The 12,121-nt window shown below is 49.6% G+C and overlaps 1 protein-coding gene across 1 annotated transcript in view; it reads right to left on the reverse strand.

The window, feature by feature from the left end:
• The window catches only part of LOC106573409 (cyclic AMP-responsive element-binding protein 5), an 89,590-nt gene that overhangs the window by 12,400 nt on the left and 65,069 nt on the right, over nucleotides 1–12,121 (reverse strand). The window contains exon 8 of the mRNA XM_082975825.1: nucleotides 1,861–2,310. Coding sequence (XP_082831951.1) covers nucleotides 1,861–2,310 — 450 coding nt within the window. The remainder of the gene's footprint in view (nucleotides 1–1,860; nucleotides 2,311–12,121) is intronic.

Here is a 12,121-nt window from a genome sequence, read left to right on the forward strand (position 1 = left end):
GCTGTGTGTTCTGTCAGGTCTCCATGACTAGTGCTAATAACCCAGTCTTATAGGCTTACAACACCTAGAACATGTTGTGACCACTGGACTGACTGACTGAAGCCCTGGTCTGTACATTATCCTAACCCTACAACACCTGGAACATGTTGTGACCACTGGACTGACTGACTGAAGCCCTGGTCTGTACATTATCCTAACCCTACAACACCTGGAACATGTTGTGACCACTGGACTGACTGACTGAAGCCCTGGTCTGTACATTATCCTAACCCTACAACACCTGGAACATGTTGTGACCACTGGACTGACTGACTGAAGCCCTGGTCTGTACATTATCCTAACCCTACAACACCTGGAACATGTTGTGACCACTGGACTGACTGACTGAAGCCCTGGTCTGTACATTATCCTAACCCTACAACACCTGGAACATGTTGTGACCACTGGACTGACTGACTGAAGCCCTGGTCTGTACATTATCCTAACCCTACAACACCTGGAACATGTTGTGACCACTGGACTGACTGACTGAAGCCCTGGTCTGTACATTATCCTAACCCTACAACACCTGGGACATGTTGTGACCACTGGACTGACTGACTGAAGCCCAGTTCATATGTTATAGCAACCTAACAGAGTAAAGGCCTAAACTCCCCAAACGAGTGCGTGTGAGGTATTTAAGATTAGACTGATCTGCAGCTGACCCTCCTGACCGCTGAGACTGACCTGCAGCTGACCCTCCTGACCGCTGAGACTGATCTGCAGCTGACCCTCTTGACCGCTGAGACTGATCTGCAGCTGACCCTCCTGACCACTGAGACTGACCTGCAGCTGACCCTCCTGACCGCTGAGACTGATCTGCAGCTGACCCTCCTGACCGCTGAGACTGATCTGCAGCTGACCCTCCTGACCGCTGAGACTGATCTGCAGCTGACCCTCCTGACCGCTGAGACTGATCTGCAGCTGACCCTCCTGACCACTGAGACTGACCTGCAGCTGACCCTCCTGACCGCTGAGACTGATCTGCAGCTGACCCTCCTGACCGCTGAGACTGATCTGCAGCTGACCCTCCTGACCGCTGAGACTGACCTCCAGCTGACCCTCCTGACCGCTGAGACTGATCTGCAGCTGACCCTCCTGACCGCTGAGACTGACCTCCAGCTGACCCTCCTGACCACTGAGACTGACCTGCAGCTGACCCTCCTGACCGCTGAGACTGATCTGCAGCTGACCCTCCTGACCGCTGAGACTGATCTGCAGCTGACCCTCCTGACCGCTGAGACTGACCTCCAGCTGACCCTCCTGACCGCTGAGACTGATCTGCAGCTGACCCTCCTGACCGCTGAGACTGATCTGCAGCTGACCCTCCTGACCGCTGAGACTGATCTGCAGCTGACCCTCCAGACCGCTGAGACTGATCTGCAGCTGACCCTCCAGACCGCTGAGACTGATCTGCAGCTGACCAACCTCAAAGGAAAAACTGACTTTGTGTCTGTTGCCAGGTAACTAACCTCTTCTTGGCAGTATGGCCACGGCCCACGGCTGAAGGAAAATGTGTCTGACCAGCCCCGGCGCTTTACAGTGAATTTGTAATGTAATTTCCTCTACTGCATTTAAACCAAACCACTAATGGCTGTCTGTCTACCAGACTGTTAAAGTACAGGACTGAACTCTTATGGTTTGGGTTAAAGTAGGTGCTTTTGGCTTCACATGTGGTTTCAGTAGGTACTTGCCATGCTTTGGTTTTGTGACAAACCTTCATAAACCTCTGTATATACATGAATGGTTCTGATATTTACCTTCCTCTACCTCTGGCTCCGGTACCTATGCGTGGGGAAATAATCACTTGTGAGTGCTAACCTGTGAATGTGACCCTGGTCCAGAGTGAAGTGGAGGGTGGGGTGAGGTCTGGTGTGGGTGTCCAGGGTGGAGGTGAGGCGGGGGTGAGGTCTGGTGTGGGTGCCCAGGGTGGAGGTGAGGCGGGGGTGAGGTCTGGTGTGGGTGTCCAGGGTGGAGGTGAGGCAGGTGGGAGTTGTGATGGGGGTTGTGGCCCTGTGGGTGGTGGTGCCCGCCCTGGCCATGCCCGCCCTGGCTGTGGCCGCTGTGGTGATGGTGGGGGTGGTGCTGGTAGGCGTGGCTGTGGGGCGGAGCCGGCAGGTGCTGGTGAGGGTGGGAGGGGTGAAGGTGGTGGTGGCCGCCCCCCTGCTCCTGCTGCTGCCGCGATGACATCATCTCCATCATGTGACCCATGCTGTTCATGTTGCCGTTGGCGATGGCTCCCGGGTGGTGCGCTAGCGCCGCCTTCAGCCTCTGTATGGAGAAGAACAACAACATGGCCATGTTTCTATCATTCACTGGGATTAGGGACAGAAGTTCTTCCTGGTCAAGTCATGTGGCCAGGAAAAACTTCAGGGGCTTACTATGCCAGACCATAGAGTTAAATGATTAATCTCTTTAGGCCAGACTGTCTGTTTGACAGTCTATCATTGAGTTAACTGGCAACAGGTACTGTAGGTCAATTGAAAGTGTGTTGACTATTGACTGTGAGACGATACACTGCTGCATTCATCTTTATACTGTACATCCACATGTCACGGCTGAGGTACAAAGCAGAGCTGAGCCTGACAGCCCTCACCCTCTCTCTCTCTCTACTGGCTTCTTACTTTCCATCTCACTCTTTCACTCGCTCCCTTCCCTCTGCCTTCCTCTCTCTTTATCCCTTTCTCTCAGTTTAGACAGTGATCTTGCTCTCTCTCTCCCTTTCCATCTCTCTCCTTTCCTCTCTCCATCTCTCTCTCCTTTCCTCTCTCCATCTCTCTCTCCTTTCCTCTCTCCATCTCTCTCTCCTTTCCTCTCTCCAGGTCTAACTGGATGAGGGATACGTCTGTCTGTCTGTCTGTCTGTCTGTCTGTCTGTCTGTCTGTCTGTCTGTCTGTCTGTCTGTCTGTCTGTCTGTCTGTCTGTCTGTCTGTCTGTCTGTCTGTCTGTCTGAGAGCCCGAGGCTGGTCTGTTCTATGTTTACTCAGGGGGCAGGTTTGTTGCTTTAACCGTGTGGTCTACTTAAGACTCACTGAGAGGCTCTGAGAACTGGCCAAGATCTGAGACCAGAGAGAGAGAGAGGCAGAGAGAGAGTGGGGAGAGAGAGGGGGGACAGTGAGAGAGGCAGAGGGAGGCAGAGAGATGGGGGAGAGAGAGGCAGAAAGAGAGGCAGAAAGAGAGGCAGAGAGAGAGGCAGAGAGAGGCGGGGAGAGGGAGAGAGAGAGAGAGAGAGAGAGAGGAGAGAGCGAGAGATGGGGGTATAAAGAGAGAGAGAGAGAGAGAGAGAGAGAGAGAGAGAGAGAGAGAGGGGGGGGGGGGACAGTGAGAGAGAGAGAGAGAGAGGGAGAGAGAGAGGAGAGAGAGAGAGAGAGAGAGAGAGAGAGAGAGAGAGAGAGAGAGAGAGAGAGAGAGAGAGAGAGAGAGAGAGAGAGAGAGAGAGAGAGAGAGAGAGAGAGAGAGAGAGAGAGAGAGAGAGAGAGAGAGAGAGAGAGAGGGGGGGGGACAGTGAGAGAGGCAGAGCGATGGGGGGAGAGAGAGAGAGAGAGAGAGAGAGAGGGGGGACAGTGAGAGAGGCAGAGCGATGGGGGGAGAGAGAGAGAGAGAGAGCAAGAAAGGGGACAGTGAGAGAGGCAGAGAGAGGCAGAGAGATGGGGGAGAGTTAGAGAGAGAGCGAGAGAGGGGACAGTGAGATAGGCAGAGAGAGAGAGAGAGCGAGAGAGAGAGAGAGAGAGGAGACAGTGAGAGAGGCAGAGGGAGGCAGAGAGATGGGGAGAGAGAGAGAGAGAGAGGCAGAAAGAGAGGCAGAGAGAGAGGCAGAGAGAGGCAGAGCGATGGGGGGAGAGGGAGAGAGAGAGAGAGAGAGAGAGAGAGAGAGGAGAGAGCGAGAGATGGGGGTATAAAGAGAGAGACAGAGGCAGAGAGAGAGGAGAGAGAGCGAGAGAGAGAGAGAGAGAGAGAGAGAGCGAGAGAGAGAGAGAGAGAGAGAGCGAGAGAGAGAGAGAGAGAGAGAGAGAGAGAGAGAGGGGGGACAGTGAGAGAGGCAGAGAGAGGCAGAGCAATGGTGAGAGAGAGAGAGAGAGAGAGAGAGAGAGAGAGAGAGATAGAGAGAGAGAGAGAGGGGGGGACAGTGAGAGAGGCAGAGCGATGGGGGGAGAGAGAGAGAGAGAGAGAGCGAGAGAGGGGACAGTGAGAGAGGCAGAGAGAGGCAGAGAGATGGGGAGAGTTAGAGAGAGAGCGAGAGAGGGGACAGTGAGAGAGGCAGAGAGAGAGGAGAGAGCGAGAGAGAGAGAGAGAGAGAGAGCGAGAGAGGGGACAGTGAGAGAGGCAGAGAGAGGCAGAGAGATGGGGAGAGTTAGAGAGAGAGCGAGAGAGGGGACAGTGAGAGAGGCAGAGAGAGGCAGAGAGATGGGGGGAGAGAGAGAGAGAGGGCTTTTCAAGGTGCTCTGTATTCCTGGTGTTTACCAGTCCCACCACACCACTCCTCAAGTGTCTGTTTGTTTGGGCAGACACTTAAAGAGACAACCCCCAAGGAAAGGGAAAAATCACCCACTCAAATCCGAATACAAACATACAAGTTCCAAAACGTGTCTGCTGCACTCACTGCACGTCTGATCTGTTGAGAACTAACTTAGTCATAATATTAAAAAAAACATGTCTGCACCTTTTCATTTTTCTGTTCCATTTGGGAGGAGGTTTTGGAATAACAGTGTGAGAGAGTGTTGAGTCTGGGACTGCCACTGTAATGACTGTAGTGGATTGGCTGGGGCTTCATTCTGAAAGGTGCTCAGTTAACATAAAGAGGAACTGTACTGTAGCTTTACGGTAGTATTAATGGGATTTTCATCATTGGCACAAAATCTATAAACTTACTAACTTATGTTAGTCTTATGTTGTCTGCTAACTCTCCATCTCCTCTCTCTCCATCTCCTCTCTCTCCATCTCTTTTCTCTCCTGTCTCTCTCCATCTCCTGCCTCTCCATCTCCACTCTCTCCATCTCCTCCCTCTCCATCTCCTCCCTCTCCATCTCCTGCCTCTCCATCTCCTCTTTCTCCATCTCCTCTCTCTCTCCATCTCCTCTCTCTCCATCTCCTGTCTCTCCATCTCCTCTCTCTTCATCTCCTCTCCCTCCATCTCCTCTCTCTCCATCTCCTCCCTCTCCATCTCCTGTCTCTCTCCATCTCCTCTCTCTCCATCTCCTGTCTCTCTCCATCTCCTGTCTCTCTCCATCTCCTGTCTCTCTCCATCTCCTGTCTCTCTCCATCTCCTGTCTCTCTCCATCTCCTCTCTCTTCATCTCCTCTCTCTCCATCTCCTGTCTCTCTCCATCTCCTCATCTCCTCTCTCTCCATCTCCTGTCTCTCTCCATCTCCTCTCTCTCCATCTCCTGTCTCTTTCATCTCCTGTCTCTTTCATCTCCTGTCTCTCTTCATCTCCTTTCTCTCCATCTCCTGTCTCTCTCCATATCCTATCTCTCTCCATCTCTGCTCTCTCCATTTCCTGTCTCTCTCCATCTCCTTTCTCTCTTACCTTCATAGATCCTACTGCTGTCATGGTTCCTGTTCTTTATATTACCTTCATAGATCCTACTGCTGTCATGGTTCCTGTTCTTTATATTACCTTCATAGATCCTACTGCTGTCATGGTTCCTGTTCTTTATATTACCTTCATAGATCCTACTGCTGTCATGGTTCCTGTTCTTTATATTACCTTCATAGATCCTACTGCTGTCACGGTTCCTGTTCTTCATAATACCTTCATAGATCCTACTGCTGTCATGGTTCCTGTTCTTTATATTACCTTCATAGATCCTACTGCTGTCATGGTTCCTGTTCTTTATATTACCTTCATAGATCCTACTGCTGTCATGGTTCCTGTTCTTTATATTACCTTCATAGATCCTACTGCTGTCATAGTTCCGGTTCTTTATATTACCTTCATAGATCCTACTGCTGTCATGGTTCCTGTTCTTTATATTACCTTCATAGATCCTACTGCTGTCATGGTTCCTGTTCTTTATATTACCTTCATAGATCCTACTGCTGTCATGGTTCCTGTTCTTTATATTACCTTCATAGATCCTACTGCTGTCATGGTTCCTGTTCTTTATATTACCTTCATAGATCCTACTGCTGTCATGGTTCCTGTTCTTTATATTACCTTCATAGATCCTACTGCTGTCATGGTTCCTGTTCTTTATATTACCTTCATAGATCCTACTGCTGTCATGGTTCCTGTTCTTTATATTACCTTCATAGATCCTACTGCTGTTACGGTTCCTGTTCTTCATAATACCTTCATAGATCCTACTGCTGTCATGGTTCCTGTTCTTTATATTACCTTCATAGATCCTACTGCTGTCATGGTTCCTGTTCTTTATATTACCTTCATAGATCCTACTGCTGTCATGGTTCCTGTTCTTTATATTACCTTCATAGATCCTACTGCTGTCATGGTTCCTGTTCTTTATATTACCTTCATAGATCCTACTGCTGTCATGGTTCCTGTTCTTTATATTACCTTCATAGATCCTACTGCTGTCATGGTTCCTGTTCTTTATATTACCTTCATAGATCCTACTGCTGTCATGGTTCCTATTCTTTATATTACCTTCATAGATCCTACTGCTGTCATGGTTCCTGTTCTTTATATTACCTTCATAGATCCTACTGCTGTCATGGTTCCTGTTCTTTATATTACCTTCATAGATCCTACTGCTGTCATGGTTCCTATTCTTTATATTACCTTCATAGATCCTACTGCTGTCATGGTTCCTGTTCTTTATATTACCTTCATAGATCCTACTGCTGTCATGGTTCCTGTTCTTTATATTACCTTCATAGATCCTACTGCTGTCATAGTTCCTGTTCTTTATATTACCTTCATAGATCCTACTGCTGTCATGGTTCCTGTTCTTTATATTACCTTCATAGATCCTACTGCTGTCATGGTTCCTGTTCTTTATATTACCATCATAGATTCGACTGCTGTCATGGTTCCTATTCTGTTCCCAGAACCTTCAGAAGCTAAAGAAAGCCTTTCCTCTCTATTTTAAGTACTTTAACATCAGCACTAATATAACTCTGCATTCACGCGCACGCATGCAATGCACACGCACACACACTCAGCCACACGCATCACTCCAACACACACAACTCAACACTCCTCAGCAGGGCCGGCTCCAGGCATAAGCGAACTCAGTCGGGGTGTCAACTTCCTGTTGAGAGTTAGAATAGTAGAATACACAAGGTGCAAGTTCGAAATGTGGTTGTGGATCAGCAATTTTTCTGTTGTTTTGTCAGCCACTGACAGTTACTCAATTATCCATGTCAACCACCTCCACCTCAGCCTCAACAGCACTTCTCACAGTCAGAGCCTGGCCTGGACTGGCCTGGACTGGCCTGGACTGGCCTAGACTGGCCTAGACTGGCCTGGACTGGCCTGGACTGGCTAGACTGGCCTAGACTGGCCTGGACTGGCCTGGACTGGCCTGGACTGGCCTAGACTGGCCTGGACTGGCTAGACTGGCCTGGCTAGACTGGCCTGGCCTGAACTGGCTAGGCTGGCTCAGACTGGCCTGGACTGGCCTAGACTGGCCTAGACTGGCCTAGACTGGCCTGGACTGGCCTAGACTGGCCCTAGACTGGCCTAGACTGGCCTGGCCTACACTGGCCTAGACTGGCCTAGTGTCCTGGACTGGCCTAGACTGGCCTAAACTGCCTAGAATGGCCTATACTACTGGCCTAGACTGGCCTGGACTGACCTAGACTGGCCTAGACTGGCCTAGACTGGCTCTAGACTGGCCTAGACTGGCCTAGACTACAACACAGTGGGTTAGATCAGATCTGTCTAGACTACAACACAGTGGGTTAGATCAGATCTGTCTAGACTACAACACAGTGCGTTAGATCAGGTCTGTCTAGACTACAACACAGTGGGTTAGATCAGGTCTGTCTAGACTACAACACAGTGGGTTAGATCAGATCTGTCTAGACTACAACACAGTGGGTTAGATCAGATCTGTCTAGACTACAACACAGTGGGTTAGATCAGATCTGTCTAGACTACAACACAGTGGGTTAGATCAGGTCTGTCTAGACTACAACACAGTGGGTTAGATCAGATCTGTCTAGACTACAACACAGTGGGTTAGATCAGATCTGTCTAGACTACAACATAGTGGGTTAGATCAGGTCTGTCTAGACTACAACACAGTGGGTTAGATCAGGTCTGTCTAGACTACAACACAGTGGGTTAGATCAGGTCTGTCTAGACTACAACACAGTGGGTTAGATCAGGTCTGTCTAGACTACAACACAGTGGGTTAGATCAGGTCTGTCTAGACTACAACATAGTGGGTTAGATCAGGTCTGTCTAGACTACAACACAGTGGGTTAGATCAGGTCTGTCTAGACTACAACACAGTGGGTTAGATCAGGTCTGTCTAGACTACAACACAGTGGGTTAGATCAGGTCTGTCTAGACTACAACACAGTGGGTTAGATCAGGTCTGTCTAGACTACAACACAGTGGGTTAGATCAGGTCTGTCTAGACTACAACACAGTGGGTTAGATCAGGTCTGTCTAGACTACAACACAGTGGGTTAGATCAGGTCTGTCTAGACTACAACACAGTGGGTTAGATCAGGTCTTAGAATTATAAGTGAAATAATCTGTCTGTAAACAATTGTTGGAAAAATGACTTGTGTCATGCATAAAGTAGATGTCCTAACCAACTTGCCAAAACTATAGTTTGTTAACAATACATTTGTGGAGTGGTTGAAAAACGATTTGAATGACTCCAACCTAAGTGTATGTAAACTTCCGACTTCAACTGTATCTGTTGCTTATAACAAAGCATCATTAGATGTGTATTTACTGTCTAGACCCCTTACTAAATGTACACTACACCTAACAGATAAAAAGCAGTCTCATCACATCACTCACATCCCCCAGACTGCTGACATGGACATCTTCCATGTGGCTCTACTGTCTGAGGAAGTCATCTGACCCTGACAGGCCACCATAACACCTCCCCATTCAGCCTTCAACCTGTCAATCAACACCCAGTTCTGGGGCCCCTCCCCTGCGATAGTGGGAGCCAATCAGGCTGGGCAGCTGTCCGCCTATCTTCCACCACTCAATCATAGCAGCCAATCTCATGTCCTGAGCCACGTTCCCACAAAAGCCAGAGCAGAGACCCAGGCAGTGGAATGTGACTGCCCCATCCACCACTGTCTGCTCTGCACTGCACTGCAGACCCACTAATGTGCATGTCTGGGGCTGGGGGAAGGGGTATAGGGCTGGGAGGTGAGGTGAGGCTGGGGCTGGGGCTGTGGCTGGGGCTGAGGGTTGGGGCTGATGTTGCCTGGCTCCATGCCAGCCAAACGTCAGGGGAGTGGGGGAATAGAGGGGTGGAGGGAGAAGAGACGGGGGAGTGGATAGCTTCCAGTCTCCCCTCCACTCACACAGAAGAGAGAGAGTCTGCCTGGCCTCGGGGCCCAGCAAAGTGCTCATTTATCAGCCCTGTATTGTGAGAGGAGTCCAGCTGGCAGGGCCTCCTCTGCTATCTATCTGGCTTTTAACTGAATTAACCTCCATCAGGAGGAGAGGAGAGGCCGCAGGCTGCCTCCCGAACGGCACCAAATAGTATATTTATAGTGCACGAGGGCCCAAGTCACAATAAGTGCACTCTAAAGGAATAGGGTGCCATCTGGGACACAGATCCAGTGTGTCACAGTCAGGCAGCGTACTGTAGCTAGTAGAGGCAGGTCAGAGAGACAGGGGCCGCTCTCAAGGTTAAAACACAGTGCTAGCTACACCGACACACACAGCCCGTAACCATAACAACAGACACACTCACTACAGAGAGAGTTGAACTCCCGGAACTCACAATCAAGCAGTACATTGTACCAGCCACAGCTGAGGGTAGCCACACAGCAGAGAAGAGAAGCACTGATGGTGGTACGTAACAATGGACTTCACCTACGATACAGTCGGTCTGAGCTGAAGTTCTACAACACAAAGAGCAGTTCCACTGCACATGACACTACTAAACAATGGTCTGTAGGATTAAAAAACAAAGCATCTAAGAGAACCAGGCAGGGATCTGGGAACCAGGCAGGGATCTGGGAACCAGGCAGGGATCTGGGAACCAGGCAGGGATCTGGGAACCAGGCAGGGATCTGGGAACCAGGCAGGGATCTGGGAACCAGGCAGGGATCTGGGAACCAGGCAGGGATCTGGGAACCAGGCAGGGATCTGGGAACCAGGCAGGGATCTGGGAACCAGACAGGGATCTGGGAACCAGGCAGGGATCTGGGAACCAGGCAGGGATCTGTGAAACTGGAACCAATCAACCTATCAAGTATTACAACAAACAAAGCAACTCTGTCGCAAACGAGAAGAGAGAGAGAAAGAGAGAGAAAGATATAGAAAGAGAGAGAAATATAGAGATAGAGATAAAGAGAGAGGAAGATAAAGAAAGATTCCCTCACCGTGATACAGGCCAGGTTCCCACTCTTCTACTCACTGGTTTCATCTGACACAACTGAATGACTTAGCTCAAACTGTCCCAGATCTAACTCAGCTCCACTAAGCTGAGCCCAAACTTATGGCCCTGGCTGGCTGCATTCATACCCACAGTGACGCAAATGGACAGACCGACGGGCCTTCCACGGTGATGATCATCAGCAGGCTTGTGGTTACGTCCCAAATGGCACACTATTCCCTATATAGTGCACTACTTTTGACCAGAGCCCTACAGACCCTGATCAAAAGTAGTGCACTGTAAAGGGAATAGGGTGCCATTGGGGACGTAACCACTGTCTCTCCCAAACCCCTTCATCATGACCTCTAATGTACTTTAACACATGGTTGTGTTTGGCTCAGACTGTGCTCATCACCCAGACTTAACCACCACCTGCATTAACCTGTAATAACACACACACGTTGGTTTCTCTCTCTCCCCGCGGCTACATGTAGCCAGGCCACAGAACAGTCATTATGTCAGTGCAGGTGTTGGCCTGTAGTGTTGGTAGTAGGCCTAGTGTTCTGACAGCAGAGGATGGTATACAGTGTGGAGGAAGAGGACAGCAGTCTGGTGTTTAGATGTACCAACCCTGTCTCAACCTATCAGCCATATAATAAATCAACAAAAAGAGCTGGTAAGATGGAAAAGTAATGATAACTAACGATATAATCACCATTTATTAGGTAGTAATGACACAGGTTGTCAAGGTTTATTTGTCTTTTACCATTCAATGTTCCACATTGATAAAATGCTGCCACATAGATTAAACATAAAACCTCAGCTACTGGACTGAAGATGCTTTCTCCCAGAGGGAAGAAGCCATTTACTGTCTGACCTCTAAACCCTGACCTCTGACCTCCTGACCTCCTGTATCACCCATCCCCCCCTCCTCTCATTAATGTGGTGTCATTAATGATATTTATTAAGGCTGTCTTCCTATTTGACACCCTCTCAGTCGGCCCGGTGTGACTGATGTCCGTGTGAGTGCTCTGGCCAAGTCCTGAACAGCCACTCAGGTTTCCCCTGTTCCCTCCCTGGCCTGGCCAGATGACTTCATCACTATTAACCCCGAGAGGAGAACGCCAGAGCGGGGAAGAACAGGGACAAGTGGGAAGAGATGGAGCCTGGGCCGGGATGAGTCAATCAAACCCGATCAGGTCAGGAGGACACACTTTCATTCCTCTTAAGAGTGGAGCAGAGGGCTCTCTGGGGACCTGAGGCCCTTTGGAGTCGCCCGAGTCATCACTAGTTAGAGAACATTGAACCTAACCTAACCAGGCCTGTATGTGGAGTTACAGAACATTGAACCTAACCAGGCCTGTATGTGGAATAACAGAACATTGAACCTAACCAGGCCTGTATGTGGAGTTACAGAACATTGAACCTAACCAGGCCTGTATGTGGAGTTACAGAACATTGAACCTAACCAGGCCTGTATGTGGAGTTACAGAACATTGAACCTAACCAGGCCTGTATGTGGAGTTACAGAACATTGAACCTAACCAGGCCTGTATGTGGAGTTACAGAACATTGAACCTAACCAGGCCTGTATGT

This window comes from Salmo salar, chromosome 05 (assembly GCF_965601325.2).
Source record: "Salmo salar chromosome 05, fSalSal1, whole genome shotgun sequence".
NCBI classification, from domain to species: domain Eukaryota; kingdom Metazoa; phylum Chordata; class Actinopteri; order Salmoniformes; family Salmonidae; genus Salmo; species Salmo salar.